The sequence below is a fragment of the Pipra filicauda genome, unplaced genomic scaffold, assembly GCF_003945595.2.
Source record: "Pipra filicauda isolate LSUMZ 115617 unplaced genomic scaffold, ASM394559v2 scaffold65_size3143899_pilon, whole genome shotgun sequence".
Lineage (NCBI taxonomy): Eukaryota > Metazoa > Chordata > Aves > Passeriformes > Pipridae > Pipra > Pipra filicauda.
In genome coordinates, this window is record NW_024104820.1 from 2,428,980 (window position 1) to 2,450,782 (window position 21,803).

Here is a 21,803-nt window from a genome sequence, read left to right on the forward strand (position 1 = left end):
TGTATTTTGCTTACTAAAAATAGCTGTGATCTGTGTAGCAGAACAGTATATAAATTTCCTAAAGCCCTGGGGATGGTGTTCTGCTGATGCTGCTGTTAGACAATATGCATGAAGGCGCATCTGCCGTAGCTTTTTCCCTGGTGAATGGCTCTAGTGCTGCAGGGATGGAGTAATAGCATTTCCTAACATGGTGCTACCATAAAAAAGGAGACTATTGGGGATGGGAGGGACAGGGACACATCTGTAAGGTGTCCAGTTGCACAGCTCTCCTGCAGTGAGCCTGGTACCAGAGCCATTGCTTCAGGCGGGTGTGAGCATCTCTTCCGCGCCCTTGGGTTCGTCTTGGTGCACTGCAGCAGAAGAGTCTGTGCAGCACTCCTGTGTTTGGTTACCCCTGAATGTACTGTTCCCGAGATGTTACTGAGATTTTGGCCTTGTGCTTGGGACTGATGGATGTCCTACAGCCAGAGCAGAATTAGGTACACCCAGAAAGGACACCAGGATATGGCCTCAAGCAGTGTATGGTGCAGGAGTGACTCGTTTCCCTTTTGTCTCAGTTTTAATTATGCGGCCTCTTTGTGCTCAAGTGGCTTGCCTTGTGCCTGGAGTGTTAGACGCCATTTCCTCCCTAGTGCTGATGAGGTGGGGCAGTCTCTCTGTAACTTCTTATCCTGTTTAATTTCTGTCCATTTCTGTCCTTCATTTCTATATGGAAATTTTATTATTGAACGGGGAGGATTTTAAAGCATCAGTTGCCCTGTCCTTCCTGCCTTCTGTGAGGAAGCCCACTCACCTGCGGAGAAGCACCCACTCTCTGCCTGGTGCTTTCCACGAGGACAGACAAATTGTTCCTTTTCTCACCACTGCACTTGATTAAATTCTTCACTTAAAATCCCTGGGCTCTCACTCCAGCTCTAGGTGGCCGGTGGGATGGGCTGCCAGACCAGCTGCTGCTGGCAGGACTCCCAGAAGGACGTCCTGGGCAAGGAGGGGTGGATTTCAGTGCGGATGCTGAACTTTTGTGTACCCTGTTTCTCTGTAATTAGATTAATTAGGGTCTTTGCCTCCCTCTTCCCTCTGAAGGTAAAAAGTAATATTTGCACCTGCCTCCAGTGTGTTTTGGGAAAAACAGAAGACAGAGGAAAATAAAGCTATTACATTGGCATGGGGACCTAAGATCATTTTACTTGAGCAGTCCTGGGTTTGCTGTAAGATTTCTTCAGCTGTAGTAGAGAAGTAATTATTACAATTAATTACATTTAAACAGGCCATACTGGTATTAAACGGGTGTTAGAAATGAAATGAGCACACTGCACTGTGGGAATGGAAATGTGTGGCAACCTTCCCTGGATGATAAATTTCTGACACAGCTCGGGTCGAGAGGATTCAGCCAAGACCTATTGAGATTTTGGGAACATGTGACTTAGTCCTGTAGGTGGCATTGAACTTGACTCATGATAGAGCCAAGCTTGCCTCCCCAGATTTAATTGTTTCTATTAGTTGTACACAGATTGATCGTTTTACCCTGATGCAGTACCTGCAGAATGCTTACAGTGTTGGTAGTTTTGGAGAGCAACGTATGGGATTTTTTGCAGGTAATAAAATGGGAAATCCAATTTACAGTTGCAAAGCAAACCCTGAGTGATACATGATCTTCACAGCAGCCCTGGTCAGAGGGTTACGGCTAATCGCCACGCTGACCGGCTTCCCCGGCAGCTTCCACCTGAGAGCTGGATAGTGAGCAGCACCAGCCTGCACCTTCAGCCAGCACAGATTTAGATACACTGCTTTCTAGCTTATTAGGTCCTCTTTGTCACAGTACTTAATCCTTTTTCCTGATCCTTGTTAGAACAGTGCTGCCGCGTCCTTTAATAAAGGAGACGGGCGCGAGGCTCCTAACGAGGCGCACTGGAGCGTGCGGAGCGCGGCGGCTGCCGCCTGACTGACGGGCTGTGAGCTCAAACCAACCTGCCACAGACAGCTGGCAGATGAGCTTGTTAAGGTAATGGTGACTCTGTGATAGGCCAGTATGAGATGCTTGGCATCTTTTCACACAGTATAATAGCCTGTCTTTAATTGTTGTTAACCCCTTTTACAGAGAGAAACGCGCCAAGGATTAGCTGTCATGTAGAACGTGCAGCCGGCGTGGGCAGCAAGCACAGGGCTCACAGCAGCTCCCGTTGCCTGCACTTAAACAGGCATTTCATTTTGGAAATTTGGTGCATCAGGTTGATTTTGGATTTCTCCAACAGCTTGGCTCAGTCAGTCTTCAAAACCCTGTAATTTGTTTTGTTTTGTTCCCCATGGTTAAAGAATTTTTTTTTTTAGTTATTTTAGATTTCTAGAGGGAGGGTAGGCCTCTTTTCATCATAAAATTCACAAAATAAATTGAAAATGTCCCATAGATTTCTTATTTTAATTTAAAGAACACAAAGTATTTCAATGGCTAGACTGTCCTGGAATTCAGCCCTTTGTATCCATAGTCATGAGGAGTTTCAGTGGAGCATGGACTGTTTTGGGGTTGAGTGGTAAACATTTAAAAAATGAACAAACAAAAAACCCCGAGCAAACCCCTAATAGGTCTCTTAAGTCTTCCTGTCAACAGAATAGGTAAAACTGGCATGCTACAAGAATGATGCTCTTCGTTTGTGTTTCTGAGTGTATGACACTCTAATTACAGATTAGGGTAGGATCTCAGTTCAGACAACAGGCTGGCACTGAGAGGACAAAAAGCCTGTTGGGCATTGCTTGTTGGTGTTTTGCTTGGAGGAGGAATTGAGAAATGTTCTGCAATGCCAAGCAGAGCAGACTCCTACCGAAGCATCATTCTCCTTTTGTTCCTGCAGATGATGGTGGAGAGGGCCCACACCTATGCGCTATCAGGTCCTGCTTAAAACTGACTTGATGAATAAATATAATATGCAGCGGGTGGAGTTCAACCCTGCTGTGCAGTGTGTAGCAGCACTGAAATAATAGAGTGGAACTGCATTCGTCATGGTGGGAACTACTGTGTCCTCCTGTTCCTCTGTGTTAAGGCTGAAATGCTTGCTTTTATTATGACCATGCTCTCTGAAACGAATGAAAAGGTTTTATATGCACAGAGGGTATTTCTTTCAAATTTTTAATGTTTCAAGTGTTTTTCATATGCTGTTTTGTTTAATCCCTCAGGTAATTTGGATTTGACTGGTCAAAAGCAAGTCTTCAAAGCAGAGAACAATCCTTGGGTTACCCCTATTGCTGACCAGTTCCAGCTTGGAGTGTCTCATGTTTTTGAATACATTCGTTCAGAAACATATAAATAGTAAGTATTACATTATATACTGTAGCTGTGGTGTTTGGTTTTTTCCTTGTAGTGTGCTTGGCTACACACTTCTTTCATGATCAATGCAGCGATTTGGTATTCAGGGCAAATATGCAAGCCTGTACATTTATGTTAAGGAATTTTGCCAAGAAAAGGGTAAATAAGATTCGTGTAGACATGTTAAGAAAGCTCAAAAACTGTTTGATACTGTCCCGCATGTGTTGTTTACTTCTATGTAACATGAGAGGTGTAAAAGAATGAGCATTACAAGTCTTTTGAGAAGTATTAATTTTAAGTATGTATGGTAAGGTTTTATAGATTGAAATAGATAATTGTTGAGGTTTTGGATACCTATTGTTATGTTTTGAGAGATGTTCAGAATTCAAACCTGTTTTGATCTGGACTAGTTTACAGAAGTCTACGACCCTAGTAATTCAAATATAGGTACTAGTGCTTTCTTCTACAGTGTAAATGTTGAACAGTGTAAAATGAGCTGTGTGCTGGGGCTTCTCCATTTTAATTCAAAATTCCATGTACAAATGCTAAGCATTTGTTTATGAAATAATGTCTTCCACCATGCACTGAATTGAAATATTTATTTTAAGTAAAAATCTTCATTTTACCAGTCCACAGTAAAATTTCAGATGGATTTTTAGGTGTCTTAACAGCAATCCTGCTGTTGTCTTCTTAGCAGCAGTAGGTAATACAACAACAATACAACCTCTGGATTGGAAAGATAGTTTTTGCATTTCCCCTTTATTTAAACAATATCTTTTAACAATTTAGAAGCATTTCTGACAATCTTTTATATAGTATCTGTCTGAACAAAATTACCAGAGAAGAGTATTCACGAGTGACGGTTGGGAGATTCCAATTAAGTAACTGAGATGTAAATTTCTATATGAAACTCAGTGATTCAGCAATGGCTTTTGTAGGCCGTTCTTCATTTACAGAATTTAAGTGAAAAGAATCACAGATGGGAGAGTGGTTGCAAAAATTGTGTCTCAGAAGTGTCCTGATATTTATGGTGTAATACATGTTCTCAAGACAGATTTATTCATAGATTTAAGTAGGCTGCAACACCCTTCTTACAGTAGTACTCTGTAGTACAGACATGGTGTAGGGAAACAGCTGCCTATCTCCTTGGACCATTCCTTCCCACAGTCTATTGTGTAGCTGCATCCAGGTTTCTTGATAATGTTTCGTAATTTCGTTTTATATTGTCAATCTTATATTTCTGTTTGCTGAGCAATGTAGATTAGGGACCCTCATGCCCTTCTCAGAGGGACCACTCTGGGCATCATGAAGACAGCAAAGTTTCAAGGATTGAAGTGCGGTTTTGAGAATGTGACCTACATTTAGTTTGGTTGGGGGGTGTGGGGACTGTGGGTCCTTGTGCAACTTTCCTTGTGCAATCAAAATTGAGGTTCTGTAATTCATCAGTTACCTCAACTGTTGTTCTTTGTTCTAAATTAGCCATATTATGTTTGTTGTCTTGTTCTTTGCTGAGGCATAACAGTGTCTTTTTGGTTAATAGGCCAGTTTTTATTTTATCCACAGTAAATGTTTGAAGCATGTATAGTTAACAGTGTAAGCAAAATCAGACTCTGATCATTAATAAGGAGAAAAATCAAAATCAGATGATCTTTCTGTGGCTCATTCATGACTTCAACTTTGATCTTAGAAGCTTATTACGTTAAAATGTCATAATTTTCAAAATTTAGTGAGGAAAACCAAATGCAGGAACATGTTAATAATTAGATGTCAATTTTGTATTTTCAGCATTTTATATTTAAATAATAAAAATATCTGTATAATTTTGCTAGAATCCCACTAGTAACTTCCTTTGATTCCTGATTTTATTTGTTTCATCTCCTATAAAGAGAGTTTGTGGATTTTCTTGCTGAAAAATATTGTCCTTATTTCCAGTTTCCTCTAAATATGTGATCTGAGAATTACTAGGATGCCACCTCCTACAGACATTTTTCTGTTTGCATTTGGTTTTAGGTGTTAAAACTCAAAGGCAATGGCATGGTCTGGGTAACAGGTCTTAGTAGCATTATTGTACACAAAAGCAGGTAAGCTGTACATGCAGAAGAAATCAAAACTACTTTTTGTGATGAAATGCTGGTCTTTTCCTGCTAACAGCTATACACTTTCTTCAACTACCTTTTTCTTTCAGAGCTATGTCCAAGCAGCGTGTCTTTTTTCTTATTAAGCAAATCACAAGATTGAGATGTGAATGTAGTATTTTCCCCTGCAGGTATTTAACTAAGGAAAATCAAGCTCTTGGGTTTTTGGTAGGTTTTTTTTATATCATTCTGCCAAAAGAAAAAAATATCTTGCAACATTTAATAGATCCAGACAGCTTAACTTTTACTGTGAGGCAAAACAGTACAGTTAAATGGGTGATTGGATAGAATGCTGTTTAGATAACCTCAGTTAAAACACTGAGAGGATAGAACATATATTAGCAGATGACCATCAGATCAGTAAGTTTACTTGCAGGTACAAGAAGATGTGGACTTCCATAAACCAGACCTATGCATCTATATGGCAGATGAATTTTGAGCTCCAGAGGGTGTATTTGTCTCCCTATGCCCATTTCTTTTGCTAGCTGATAGGAAATATTGATTTTACTTCATTTACATATTTAACATTGTCTATACTAGCCAAGACAATGAGGGCATGCTCATAGAGTCAAAAGTGCCAAGTTTCAGAGGCTAATCAAGTTACATTTCACTACGTGATTTATGCTAATACTTCTTATTTGATGTTTGCAATGGCTAGAACTTCATAGTTGCTCAGTTGCTGTTAACTTAGCCAGGAAGTGGTAACTCACTGAGTCTTGGCAATGCACTCACTAAACCTTGAGGTTTCTACTGATGGCTGGCACAAGTCATCACAGCAGTTAGTGTCAGGGATCTCCATTTAGGTTTTGTGAGGTTGCACTTACGAAGCAACTGCGAAATAGATCAAAAACCTCTTCTTTCCTTTGTGAAATGTACTGGCTGTTTCAAGCATATTTAGTGAGAAATTACCCCTCATTTTTAGCCTTGTCTTAAGATATTCATGCTCTAGTGATTAATTGATAAGTAGGCATGACACCCATGAGGGATGACTATGTCTAAAGATAAAATGTCATTTGTCTCGCATACTTTTACATTTTCACACTCCCATTTTACATGATGCTCACGCACCAAGTATAAAACTGGAATTGCACTTTGCTTCAGAAGCACGTTAACCAGTAGGACCCTCAGATCAGCTCTTCTTACTTTGTATCTTTTTTAATTTCCTTTAATTTCCTTACTTTTCAAGAGAAATGGTGGCCAGTGATTTTTTTCTCAACCCTAATTTTTCAGGAAAGACTTGTGCTGACAAAAAGATGGACCATATATTGTAGTGGAAAATGTGTGTGGAGGGGCTCTTAATTCTTAACAGGAAATACAGCAGCTCTTGGCACTTTGCTAGCTTTTGTTGGCTAAAATACGCCCACTGCACATATCATCCTGTGACAGCATCATTTGGAAATAGGTCAGTTTGCCAAGTATATAATGATTCTTAATCTCTCACTGCTGTGTAACTTTCTGAAACTTTAGTAAGCTCAATTTGGGCTTTGATTCTGTATATACTCAGGAGCTGCCATTAAACTCTCTGTGTGATGTCACAATAGTGTTGAAAAGCAGTTGAAGAACTTGCTTAAACAATAAAGGGTAATGGCAACCTTATCTCCACAAAGGGCTTAACTAAATGTTTTATTTTTTATTCATACCTTTAGTCAACTTTCAGAGTGACCTTTATGTTGTAAGCATATTCTCAGAGGATCTTCTCGGTGTAGGATACTGACATAGAGATGATGGATTGTGTGATTTAGTGGTTACAATGTACTTAGATAAGTGCAGACAGACATAAATGTTTAAAAGAAAACAGTGAATTAAGCTCCTATGAAGAATGAAAATCCTGTGATGCTCCTCAGGATCTGTGTAAGATAATTAGTGATTTGATTAAGCTCAGGTAAAGCCGAGATGTGCAATTGGTACCAGCGGGTGGGTTTGGTTGCTGGCATTTACAGCAGAGTTAATCCAGGAAGCTGCTCTTTGGATGCATTTCTGGAATTATTCATGTGCTCTTAATCAGTCTTCATGTGAAACTTGCTTCTTTGCATGTTTATATCTGCTACAGAAAGGATAGTGATTTTTGTTTTTATCACAGCAGAGTCTATTGCAGTCATCGTCTGCTGGTCGTGTCATCAAAGCTAAAACAAAAGAGTCCCAAGTGCTTAGATTAGCATTCAGACTTCAAGCATGTTTGAACTGTCCTTAAACCCAGCAATGGCCTTTTAACACTTTATATTTAATAATTGTTGTTTCCCTGTTTGACCTCCTTACTCCAGTGAGGCGGAATTATGATGGAACAGTCAGCATTTTTAAGTTTCTAGAAAGCAGGTTTTCCCCACGAGGTAGTCAGTTTGGAGTCAAGAGTCTCAACAAAATGCTTTGTGAAAGGAAGTAAGTTGCGCTTTTCAGATTTCCATCAGGTAAGGTGGTAGAAGAGCAAGCCGTTTTCAAGACTGACACATTAACTCTTAGCAGAGGAAATGGTTTGACAAATGCAGTGCTGAGCATATATCGCTTGGCAGCATTGGAACGTAGGTTTCCCTGGGCAGGCTGCTCTGTGCTAAGCATTGCAATTGAAAACCTCATTTTATCAGCAGTGACAGTCTGGAAAAATCCATTCTTGATTCAGCCCTCTATTTAGAGACAATCTCCCCACCTTCTTGAAAATGAGTTGCTGTACTGGACCCCCCACTATTAGGTAGCAGCTGCTTCCAGGGCAACAGGCACAGGTCATGAAGTAAGATATTCTTCTTCTGGACTATATTAATGAAAAGTATTTTATCATTTATTTCTAACAACTAAAGGAGACTGGCAAGATTCTCAGAGTAGTGCTGTAGAATACAAATAGTATCTTGAAATAACTCATGTTCTTATTCCACAGTTGTTAAGCCTGCATGGTTGGTGCTGTTCAAGATGTAAAGATGATTGGTAAAACCACCTATCAAGGAGTGGCAAAGAGGTCAAACAAGGGAAAAATCCATGTGTTGGTGCTTGGGATGCATGCTGGCGAGTGGGAATTGCCAGCAGTTGAGATGGAGGCATAAGCAGGTTGAACTGACAGGAGGAGAGATTGTCCTGAAATGGTGTTACTTGTGCAGCACTATCTTAGACCTGCAAGAATTTTGGGGGTTTTATGTTAGCACAAAAAGCAGGAGTATTTAATGACATTTACTGATGGTACGAAACTAGCAGCACAGAAAAGAATGAGCACACCACACGGTAAGAATTAGAAAACAAAGAGGAAGGCTTGGATGCATTAGTTACAGGTGTTCTGTGAGTCACTAGTGTGATATGCTGGAGTAACGGGAAGAGAAAGATAAGCACAATCCCCAGAGCTTGGTTAAAAGAGTGGAAATTTTCCAGTACGGAACAGGAAATATTACGCAGTTGTGGTCATTATGTTCATGAAAGATGAATTCAGGCAGGAACAGGCAAACTGTGGAAATATAATAGGATAGTGAAATGAATGAAGAAAGAAGAGGAGGTTTAAAAGGTATTTTGTTTATTTAGCAAAGCAAGGTCTGATAACAGAGGTCATAACTGTCAGTGGAAGGGAGAAGGGGAAGAAGAAACTTCATTTAAGGCATAAAAAAATTGTGGACATAAGAAAAAATATAAATTGGCTGATCAGGTGTTTATTTGAAAGAAGGTCTCTAATTTTTAAGGGAGCAAGTAATAACTCTCTGATAGAAGTGGTCTTCTGACAGAAGAAATGAAGGCCAAAGTCTTGTTTGTTTCAAAATGAGCACCGATCAGTTTGGGGAGGAGTATATGATGTGATTGCTTGTGGCAGAGGATGGCATGTTTGTGATGTGAGCAGACCTTGTATTCATATCTCCTGATTTCGGAGTTAAAAAGTTAGATTACACTCTTCTATATATTAAGATAACTTCTCAGTGCCACTGACATTAAACTAAAGGAGGTAAAGCTCTGCTGTCTGTTAATATAAATAAGATTAATTTTGCATATTTGTGCATTTAATAACCTGTTTAAATAAACACGTATGGCAGTTTTGAGCAATAGTTTAAAATTACTGAAAATTTTTAATAACCTAATAAGTACTTTTTATTATATAAATTATATATTCATTAGGAAAAATCATTTGGGATTACAGAAGTCATCATAATATTTCTTTTTTGGCTTAGACTGAAGAGATACATAGAGAGAATGCTTTTCTTTGGCTATCTCTAAGTAAAATTAATTATCCAGTCATTATCTAATCTTGTAAAAATACCAAAAAAAAACAGGTACAGTTGATCTCAGGAGTGATTTCTAGTGGTTAATATTCTGTACTCCCTGAGGGAAATAAAGATCACAGAGAGGAACAAAGACTGATTGCTTTAAACGTCTATAGATTGAATTCAAAGGAGTTCAGTCAGACACCTCAGCTGTTTGTATAATGCACAGAGGTCAATAAAGATTTAAAGAACTTGAATAGTGTGAGTCTGCCGTGCCTTGCTAAGAAAAATAGGCCATAGTAAATGCCATTTACCTTCTTTGTTTTTCTTTTCTTTTGGCTCTAGTATTCTTTGGTAGTTTGAGGATGTTGAGGTTTAAGCCCAGCCAGCAATTAAGTACCACAAGCTGCTCAATCCCTTCCCCTCTCTCCATGGGATGGGGAGGAGAATCAGGGAAGAAAAAAACTTGTGGGTTGAGATAATAGCAGTTTCATAATTGAAACAAAGTAAATATAATAATACTAATGATAATAAGATACAATAAGAACAGTAATTAAAGAAAGAGAATAATAAACCCCATTTATTTTAGCGTAGTTTCAAAGACTAGATAAAGGTAGTGGAAGTGATCTACCTTAGGTGAGAGTCTCTGGGATGCCACGTCTCCCGTGAAAATGAACACATGAAAAATGAAGCTTCTCTCAAAGGATGGCAGGAAGCAAGATCCATCTTAGCTGAGAAGTAAACAAGTGTTATAACAGTCCTGATTCACAAATTTTGATCACGTACCAGTAAAAAAATTTAAATTCACCAATAACAATCTTTTATCAACCTGATGTGGGGAAATATAAAAATGTCATTTATGTTTGGTTCTGTTGTATTGAGGGCATGGTACTGTATATTTTATATGAAAATGCTGATTTGTATTCCAACTAAATGTTGTATTTATTGGCTGTATTTTAAAAATTGATAAATATATTAGTACATTATTTCCAACTGAGAAAATAGATGACTAGGAGTCCTGACATCTTTAGACAACATTTACATGCAAATCTGTAACTCTTCCCTAAAGAAGAACAAACTAGAACCCATGTTGAAAGATAAACAATAAAAACAGTATGTCTGTATATTTTTGTTTATGTATTGCTAAGATGGATATGTAATAAAAACAAAGCTATCAGTGATGTATCTGACAGATATAGATACTGCACATATAAATATTGGTGTAACTACTGATATTTGCCATTTCCTTTAATATGAACTTTCCTGTAAAGTTTAGAATATTATGTAGTAATCCATTTACCATGTCAAGGATGATAACCCAGGGCTTAAGTCACTGGGGCAGATGTCTAGGGCTATGTTAGAAGTGGAATTGGAATGAAGTAGTAGTTAAGTGCAGAAGCTGAGGACTTGATGAAACTAAAGTTAGGGAAACAGTTATGGTAGGATACAGGATTTGAGTGGGAAACAATTCAAAGTTGCACCGAACTATAGGGCAAGGCAAGATCAGTAGCTGAATTAAAAATCAGTGGTAATTATGGTAAAATCCCAAATGAGCAACAGGGAGTGTATGCCAAAGAAAGTGGTAAGCAACAAGATCAAGGACCTGGCCTAGAGGACAAGTTGGGGTTTAAGCAGGCAAGCAGAGAGTGAGATGTGCAGCTGCTGGCAAATGGCACCTTGAGCAGGAAAAATGATAGGTGGGATTGAATAAAGTTTGTGCAGTGGGAAAGATGGCTGGTCCAAAGTGGGATCTATGTTGTTAGTCATTGAAGAGACTGCTTATGGCTATCTGATTATGATAAATCCTAGAAATTAAATGGGCCCTTTTCTGAACTGTGATAGATTATTAATAATGGCAAGGGAAGGAAATTATTAATATTTTGTTATGCTTTTTTTCTGTGTTCAGTGCAAGCTGGATGATCTTTTAGGAAAAATTTCTCAGTTCCCAACATTCGTTGTGATAAATGGTTTTAAACCTCCAGGCATCTAGACATCCAGTCAAAAGGTTTAGGAGACTTGACTGACAGAGTCTGGAGTCACCAAAATTCAGTCTTAATTAAATTGCTATATCAGGGAAACACCAAAAAGTGACAGAAGTGCCAGTATCCTTCCAATATCAAGGAAGGCAAATGGACCAAACTTGCTTATTTTGAACTGATTTACTCCAAAATCAATTTTGAGTTAAATAGTGAAGAAGACATGGAATTCTACTAGTGATGATCTAAAGAACGTGACTGTAGTATGAATATAATTCTTACACTTTAAGGCGTGACTCTGATTTTGAGAACTATTTCCTGAAGAAATATTACAAAATTGGTTTGTCAAGGCAACTGTTAAACCACAGAATTTTGTGAGGCATTTAGCTTTTACAGCTGCACAATGTTTTCATTGGAAAATGAGCACTGTTTACTTTCAGTTAAACACTTGAGAAGAACTAACAACAATAGGTCTTGGGAGACAGTTACCAAAAGGGACATTTCTGGTGAGCTTCACAGAGATCTGACCTGGAATCATTGAAGGTATTTGGAAGCAAATATACAGTTGTTTCTGATGACCTGGAACTTGGTGAAAAACAACAGTGAAAGTATGGGCTGTCTTGGATTGTTTAATGAACTGTCCCTGTACATAGTGTATTTTAAAGCAGCTCAAAGAAGAGTTATGTGAATAAGATTCACAAGGTATACCACATGGTGTGGTTATGATTACTGGAGATAAAAACGAGTGAATACTTCTTTCCAGAAAGCAATCGGCACTGAAAAATGTTTTAAGGGACATAATATAATCGAAGAGTGCACTGTCAGCTCACAGTTCAGTGCTATACCTGAAAGATCTAACTGAATTCAGTATCAGCCCCAGCTGATGTGGTAAGTAGTAGGTTCCTATTCCCGTATTCACTAACCCGACATCAGCTGGGGCTGATACTGAATTCAGTTCTGGTGTCAGTAGTTTTAAAGGGATGTTAAAAATGTGTTTAAATGCAGACACCTCGATTATTTGAGAGCAGACATCAAGCAGATAAAGAAAGCAAGGTACAACTTAATAGGGCAAGCTGCCAGGGAAAGTAGCATATTCATTTTTCTCTTATTGTCCTCTGCTTGCCTCAGGATACTTTCTGGGCAAGTGTGTTTTAAAGTATGATAGTTATTGTGTGAATCATGATGGATTTTAAGACATTATGCGTAGTATTATCCAAAGATAATGACGTATTGCCTGATTTTTAGACTTTACCAGAACTGCTACAGTTGTAAGGCCTTGTATCCGATAGTGAGCTCTGCGGCTCTAACTGCTCTGGACATGGTGGGTCCAGCTCCTCACCTCCAGTGGATTCAAGGGGTTTTCTCAACATTTCTGGGTGGTGGTGTCGCTAACCAAAGGCAGTGTCCAAAATGCATGCAATTCAGAAACTGGACTGATAATCCCTGAAGATAACTCACCTTATCTTTTATTTCTTTTTTTTTTCCTTTGGGTGAGGATGTTGCAGGGAACAGAATTTGGATTTTACAGAAAGAATAGGGAATTTTAAAGAAAATTCTCGAGACTGCTAGAGGAAAAAGAATAGATAGGAAATGGCAGGCAGAACAATACTAATTGGGACTAATGTGGAAAACATGTTGGTAGCTATGAAGGTTTTCTGGTAAACTTGTGTAGCTAACCAGAAGTAGTGGTAAGTTGTTAACCCTTCGTAATCTTCAAAATTTAGTTGATTTGCCTTTTTTTCTTCTTCTTCAGATTGGTACTTTACAACCAAACAAGAGGAGTTACAGCACACATTTGCTGGTTTTATTTGAGAGATAAATTAAAAAGTGGCGCTTTTATAATCAAGCAGATCTGTCTGCAATTTCTATTCTCTATACAGTCATATCTGTTTTATTGCATGCTGGTTTTTATTGAACTTCAGTTTCTTCTTTCAGTCTTGCACTATTTGAGGGTTTTGTGTGATCTTTAGCAAGTTTTTTTTACCCTCCTGGTGAGGGCTATCAGTTAGATAGAGGAGTGTCCCTAATTTTATGGTTACCTTTATTAACTATTTATCCAGTGAAAGACTGAGGTGGGAATGATTCTGGTGTAATTTGCTGGAGCCACTTGTAATGCCAGCTGTAATAAACTTTTTGAAAGCCATGATTTTATTTTAGCAGGTATTACTGTTAACCCGTTTATACACACTTTTACAGCCCCTAAGGCAGAGTGTAGAAAATGGTTATGATCAGATTTAATTATAAATTCATGTCATTAAAATTAACTTTTCCTTGAAAAGTATAACCTGAAAAGCAAGAGCTTCCACTCTATATGACACAGGATTTCAAAGCTTTTCTCCATCTGCACAAGAAGTGCCCTTCTGTTAAAGCTGGGGATAGTCAGATTAGGTGTGTAGGCAAGTCCTTTTGACTACAGCTTTGCAATGTTTTTTTTTTTTTCTATTCTGTACCAAACTACATTAATAATTTAACCCTAAGAATCTGTTACAGTGAAAATCAGCATCAAATATCCCAGGAAAAAAATACCCTGTAGTTTTTCTTCTTTATTACACCTGATTGGGAAATTGGGGAAAGAAATTGTAGTCTTAAGTGAAGTATGCAGGAGCATAAACAGTAAATAGAATTACATAGTATACTGACCATTTCACTTGCTCCAGCTTCACTAAATCAATAATAATAAATGCAGGAATATTAGCCCTTCATAGTTTTACTGTGTTTTAAGAAACTGGCTTCCGTGCTGGATGTAATCAGAAGCATTTATGTCACTGAATGGGGAACAGTGATTTCCTGATTCCTTTTTGTTATCTATATAAATTTATGATCAGAAAGATTTTTCAATCCTTCAGTAATACGTCTTGCACCAAAATACTGTCACATAATGGTAAATATATACAGAAGTAAACGGAGCAAATCCTAAACCCAGTGCTGTAAGCATGGTTCCTCTTGATAGGCAGAGGATAAATTTTATCTGTCTTCACATGTATACCCAGATCACTACCTCTGGCCTGCTCCAGTGTCTATTTCCTGGGATTTTCTGCACATCTAAATGGTCTGGGGAGTTATCCAAGAACAGAGAGTGGGATCACGGAGTTCAGGACTCTTCAGAGATGCGTTGCAAGAACCTGCTAAATATAAATACCACAATAAGGAGAGATCACTGTTTTAGAAGAATAGGATTTAGGCATAGTGTCAGTTTTGACTCCTAACATACAAGAAATTTTGCCTAAAAAACTGCAGCTCTTAGAAGATGGTTTTTAGTCACCTTTCAACTGGATATAATTTCCAAGCTAAATTCTGAATGTTAGTTTTGGATATTGCATTTGATGTTCTGTCTCCTGTTCATTTCTCACAAATTTAGATTTACTCTATTGTTTACTTTAAAAAAGGAAAAGGTGTGCAAGGACTGACAGTGATGATCCTGAATATAAATTGTATCAAGCAAATTGATGCAAGATAAAATTACCAAATCAACCTTTTTTATTTTATATTTTATGGAATATCTAATGTATGTTTGGCAGTAATTTACTCTTGCCCGTGAATTTCTGACAGTTTCGATTCTTTGGGCTTATTAATCAACATAGTCAGCACCAGAGCAATTTTTATGAGACTCACTAGTCATCAAAAATTTATTAGCAGATAAATCAAAGAAACAACTAGCATCTTAATAGGGTGAACAAAGTGGCATGTAAAAGATCATTCAAGGCTACATGCTTTTGACACTTGTGTGTTGCATTTACTGCTAGGGTCAGAGGTTTTGTTTGCACTTTCATTTAAAATAGTTGTGATTGTGACACAATTTGCTACCTTTTGTGCTAGACATTTCTTCCTTCTTTTGTATATATATGTGTGTATATATATATATATATAAAATTCATGATAGCACCATTCTGGTAAGGCATGAAACGTCTATGTTGTGTAATATAGAACTTTAATTAAAATCTGAAACTTTTATAGTTAGTTGCAGTAGATCATGTATGCTTCAGGAGTAGGATGTGGTGGAAGTACATTGCGAGTAAGGCGTGACATGAAAGTACTTCAGTATCTGATCTGGTTACCTAAGGAGCTTTGATATTCATTCCAGTTAGACCTCTAGTGTCTTATTTGAAACAGTAATCTTACGTTATTCTAGTTTGGTATTTTAAGAAGAATTTCTTGGTCACAATTCTTGTGGCTTTCATTGGAAGTCAAAGCTGAATACTTCCCCTCCTTTTTGTTAAAGCAAAATGCTCATCTTACCAAAACACTGTAGCAAATAACATCTACACTGGCTGAGTCTCCTCCCCAGTCAGTGCACAAGCAGTGGGCTTCCCTGGCCCCCCTGGCCTATTCGACTGCAAGGTTACGAAGCCACAGGAGTGTGGTACAAACATGCAGGTGACAGCATGGGGAGCAGGGCTTCCTTTGATAACTGCTGCTGAATGCGTCAGTGGGGAAAATCCACATGCAAGCTGGTATCCCTGTCCTCAGAGGAGGGCAAGTGTTTGGGGAATGATGAGAAAATTGTATTGTTCTGTGGAGCCTAGGCAAATCAAGCAGTCTGGAGAGGACAAAGAGCCACCTTAGGTTGTCTCTATAATCAAGTGGGCACCTCAGGGACAAAGACAGTTCACCAAAAAGCTAAGCCATGCTCCTGACGCCCAGAGGAGACGGCTGTGGGGCACTACTCCGTGGGTGATGTGCTGGTGAGGCCAGCCGAGTGTGTTCCCACCAGTGCACCCAGGCCAGCTCGAGCTCTCATGTGTCCATGTAGCAAGGGGATTCAGGGAGCTGATACAGCTGGAAACTAATAACTTATTCTGGCAGTTTTAGTCCAAATGACCTCCTCAAACTCAGTGCCTGACAGCCAGCGCTAGGCTAGAGGGCAGCGGTGCAACCACAGAAGAGGTGGCACAGCTGAAGTAGGTTTAAGTTCCAGGAACTGGTTGCAAACGGCTCCTCAGCTGTTTGTCCAACAGCACAAGGAGGAGAACCTGAGTCTACTTCATGCACCAAATGAAGCTAGCCTATGAAAAGAACACAAGTGCTTTTAAGAACTAAAAAATTAAAACTCCCCAACATCGGTGAACTAATGGGGTCTGGATTTTTCTGTATTCAGAGATTAGGAGGAGGGACAAAATCCTGGCAGCCTGTGTATTTTACATGAATCTGGTGATGCTGAAAATACACAAGTCTCATTAGTGGAGTTCTTGTAGCTAGCTTTCTTATGTTTTGTGTAATAAAAAAATAACTGAAGGGAGATTGGATTTATTCTGTGTTAATAACCAGAAAGGATGTTTTTGGATGGCTACCAAGTGGTGCAGAACCGTGAATAATACAAAAGAAACCCTACTGTTCCTTCTTCCACCTTTTGTGCTTTTACATGAGAAACATATTTAACTTCAGCATTGTCCTTTTCTGTGTTTTTGGTCCCCAGTATGACTGAAAATACAGCTGTCTGTGGGATGAGCAGCTTACAGAAACCCTGTTGTCTTGTAGCTCTTAATGTTTATCTCCCTGGTCTGATTCCAATTCAAGTGAGTTACGGCTGAAAATGATTGCTGTAGGTTGCTCACTTAGCAGTGTATGTAAGGTGTAAAAAAACTAGATTTAGTTCTCTTATTTCTCTTCTAGACATAGCTTTAAAGGTGTGGTGGTTTTAAAAGTGATCAAGTAGTCAGTGCTAACATCTGACTGCAGCTGCACATTTTCTTCAACTTTATTTTCGAGACAAATTTATAATAAGACATGAAAGTTCTAAGCTGTTGTATTTGTCATTAACATATCACAATAACTAACCATCTCTCTGTGAACCTTTATGTGCCAGCTGCTCATTAGCATTTGCATTCAGAGAAAGGACTAATCTTTTCTGATCTTGATTTTCAGGCAGACTGGGGTTTGACCTGGTCCAGGTTTAGGACAGCTTTGTGGTAGAATATGTAAAACTGCAGTTAATAGAACTGTTAAATACTGTGGATTAAAGGCAGTGATTGCTTGCTTGAAATACATATGTATTTCAGAGTGCTCCAGAGTAAATTAGGCAGCATCTGCTGAATAGTGAAATGAGTGTTTGAGTTCCAAGTCTTTCTATAAATTGGAGAAGTATCAGGAGGCAGACAGGGTAAAAGTTCCATGTCCCAGGTCTGTGTCTGTTACAGATTTCGTGTGTAGCTTTAGTAATTTCTCAAAGGTCTCAACACAAAGTATCTCCAGCTTAGGGTCATAAGCTCCCAAAGAGCATTCCAGCAGGCAAAACCATATATGAATTTTGTAGTCAAGAATCAGCAGTTCAGTCAGCCAGCAAATCAGCCAGTCAACAGCAGACCAGCGTTGTTTCTTTTTGCTCCCTTCGCTGGGAACTCAATTCACGTCACTTCCAGTGTAAAAACCTACCTGGCCAAACCTTTGTTTTCTGTGGCTTCACTAGCGTTTTCTTCAGTAACATAGATAGGATAAAGGCATAAAGATCTACCCTTTCTTCAGCACATAGAGGTCAAGTGGGGTTTAAATCCAAGATCCTGCAGCCCCTTCCATAGGACTGATGGAAAGGAGTGTCAAGGGCTGTTCTAATCAGTAATATGGAAAACTCGAGGTACGGATGATGTTTCTGTTTTCATGAGGCTGTCTCATGTACCTTGCATTTTTATTAGAAATATGCATTCTGTTCAGTGTATCTGGATACTTTCTGTATCTGACATGATGCATCTGAGGTAGTCTCTGGTGTGATACTTTTGATATTACTAGGAAAGATGGTTCAAAGATGGTTTTACACAGGGGTACATCAAATCATGCTATATTGCCTACAAATTTCTCTACCAAGTCATTTTTATTTTTTTTTTTTTTTAATTAGTAACATTGACTCCTTTTTCTTTGGTTTTTGGTTGACTTCAATTTGCAGTTTTACTCTGGGAATTGAAACAAGATAGTTTCTTTCTGAAGTCAGATGGAATTCTTAGAAATTCAGTCTAGCATTTCTGGCATTTCACACTCTAGATTTTGATTAGTTTGTTTACTCTTTGCTTCAGTTTTTGAGACTATTCTGTAGCTGCATGCCATAAGTGAGATTTTAATCTCTTTCAGATTTTTCCTTTTCCTCCAGACCTGTTGGTTTGATGAGATACTACCAACTATATTGCCATAGGGATTCAGATGTGCTTATAGTCAAAATCTGACTGGTAATAGTATATCAGTTCCAAGTGATTCACTTCATAGATTGATAGCTTTGGGTGGGGCAAATACATGTCTGAGAGTTGCAATAATCTGTACATTGCACACTGTTTTATGGAGGAGAGTTTGCAGGTAAAGGTTCTTATGAACCGTCTTGAAACCCACACATGCATTTTATTAGGTTCGTGACAGTGACCTGAGCCCTCACAAATATTATGACACTTCAGTTTGCAAAGATAAACACCTTCCTTTTACAGACTGGTGTTGTGTTTGGATTACCATTGGATTATGGCAGTATTTATGTTTGCTTCTTTTTCTTAAGATTTAATTTTTTAAGTATTGCACTACTTGTTTATTATTTTTTTCAGTAATACTTACTTATGAGCATTTAAATGTCAAGTATTCTGTGGCTTATGGTGTTATGAACGGTAATTAAAACTTCATATTCCCTCTGCTTGGCAACTCGTGTGTGCTAATATATATAATTATTCATAAACTTAGTTTCATCACTTTATTAACGTTTAGTTTGACACTCTGACACTTGGTTTACTAGAGTGAGATTTACCTGTGTTCACAAAGTAAGTAGTGTGAGTTGCTTTCATTATTTCCTCACTGGAGAGGGTATTAACATTTATGTATAAGAAAATGAGACCCTCGTAGCAAGGGTAAAGGTCAGTCATCCTTTTTTCCCTGTAAAGGATTGATTTGTGATATTAAATAATACTGGGATGTATTTCACCCCCAGTCTTCCTTTCCTTATATATATATAACTCCAGACAATGGAGTTGGGAATCAGAAAGGCTGCTTTCACTTAAACATTTGTACGTTGGAATATATGCGTGAACACTAATGAGTATACATATTGAGAAGTAAGGAGTCTGCATTAAGATAAGCTGAAATGTCCCCTGTGTTTCTGCTAGGAGGATAGAGGTGGACTTCTAAAAAGTTGTGCGTTTATGTGTTTGTGATGTATGTGTCTCTACACATAGCTATCCATGAATATTCTCCCACATCCTGTATATATTTGCTTTAGTGCTGAAATTACATATTGTTCAGTAGATGCATCCATTAACTCCATTCCAAGAGAAAGATAGATTTAGAAAACAATGGGCATTGAAGTGCAGAATTCTGGTGACACAAAATAAAAATACAAATGGTGTTAAAAATAAATTTGTAAAAATAATATTCATAGGTAAAATACTGAGATTATCAAAATGAATCATGGGAGGAACTGATGCAAAATGTAGACATTGCAGAATCCAAATTATTATATTCATGGGGATCGTAATTAATCATGTAATTCTAGATATACACATACTGTACCCTAAAAATGTATTGTAGGTTTACAACTGACTAGCTGTTTTATGTGACAGAATGTAGTCTTTGCATATTTATTAAAATTATTCATAACTGGTTGCAGTCTAGATGAACTGCTCTATTCTTGTGTCTTGCTTCAATACATTTTCTGAATCATTTTATCATGACATTATAATGGAAATTTTTCTAAATTTTAGAATGATCCATGGGGCATTTTCCAAAACCCCTATCAGCATCTCTTAAAAACATGTATTTGCAGTTTACATTTAAGAATACATTTAAAAGGTTTAGTAGCAATGAATATTTTCTATTTGTTTGCTGCTCTTTTTTTAAAAAAAGGTTTTATTTAGATGAATAAGGAATATACATTGAAAAAAGTAGGACTGTGCATTTAATTACATTTTATGTATTTATCTATTCTCCAGCTTACAACTATAAATTGGTTCTTTTAAAAATATCATAGGATGGTGAAACATGTTCATAATGCATTTTTATGACCTTACCCACAAATGTCCCAACAAAGTTATAAAAATCAGTTATATACCTATGGAGTGTGTGGTGCCTCACAGCTGTTCCCCGTATTTGTCTGGGTAACAAGACTTTTGCTGAAAAAAAATACAGGATGGGGAGGCTTTCTACCGATGTGATATGCAGTTAGTCACAGTTACCTTATCTGGTGACTGTTCCATAAACATCGGCTAATTTGTGTACACAGGTGAGACATCTTTGTTTCCAATAGAGTTCAAAAAAGTCTTCCTGTACCAATATACAGAAATAACCTATGATGATACATCCTGTGTGCCTTACTTTATGAACCATGTATTTATTTTTTTGATGTAATTTGCAAGAGCGCAAGAAGAAAAGTTTGGCTTCCGGAAAGAAAAAATTAACTTAAAACATTTCCACATTAGGAGTGTAGAACGGTTAGAAGTTGGTTGGGTCTTGCTGTGTGAAGCTGGAGCAGGCTGATACTGTAGTTGAAATCTTTTGCTTTATAATAAGTATCCATATGCAGAAATCCAAGGAATTTCTTTTTTTAGCAGCCTGTTTATCCACATCATGTCTGAGCTCACCCTTACCTAAAGTAAAATATTTTTCCACAGTAATGTTTATTAATTTAATTCCTGTTCTCAGATGTCTGGGACTGATTCAAATCTTTGGGACTGAGGTACCAAATTGTGGGGATTGCCTTCCATTTTAGCTTTTCAGCAGAATACTGTGTGAAAGGTCTTTTTTCTCTACAGACAGTGTGATACAGTGGTTCAGGGCAGTAGGATGACAGTGAAAATGCACTGTTAAGCTTCATTGTTTCTTAGGCAGAACAAAAGCTCCTCTCACAAATTACCGCTGTGGCTCTTCCCAACCTGTCAGTGGTCTGTACGTCCACATGTGCTTCTCTGAAGTGATGTGATAACAGAAATCAGTGTCCAGATGGGGGTTATTAGAAGATTTTGCTATAGCAAGTGGACAAGACAAATACCTGAAGTGACTTGATTCCAAAACAGTAGAGGTATGTGCTGACTTGAGGGGATTGACCTGCCTCAAACCCTCTGTGTGACAGTGTTTGTCTACAGTTAGCATCCAACATTTTACAACTTTAGTTGGGCAGCAGTTTGAGAGAAGCACATGATTCTCCAGACAGCCTCACCCATCTGTTCTGCCAGCACAATGTAGATGAAAGATGTTTTATGGACTTTCTGGAAGTTTTGTGATTAGAAGGTGTTTCTTGCTGGATATCCAGCACAAAAAGGGGCAGACTGGCTGGAAGCTA

General features: G+C 38.2%; 1 protein-coding gene across 2 annotated transcripts in view; it reads left to right on the plus strand.

The window, feature by feature from the left end:
• RSU1 (Ras suppressor protein 1) overlaps positions 1 to 21,803 on the plus strand; it is a 102,805-nt gene that overhangs the window by 40,627 nt on the left and 40,375 nt on the right. For both annotated transcript variants that reach the window (XM_027720546.2, XM_027720547.2), the window contains exon 8: positions 3,169 to 3,301. In XM_027720546.2, coding sequence (XP_027576347.1) covers positions 3,169 to 3,301 — 133 coding nt within the window. The remainder of the gene's footprint in view (positions 1 to 3,168; positions 3,302 to 21,803) is intronic.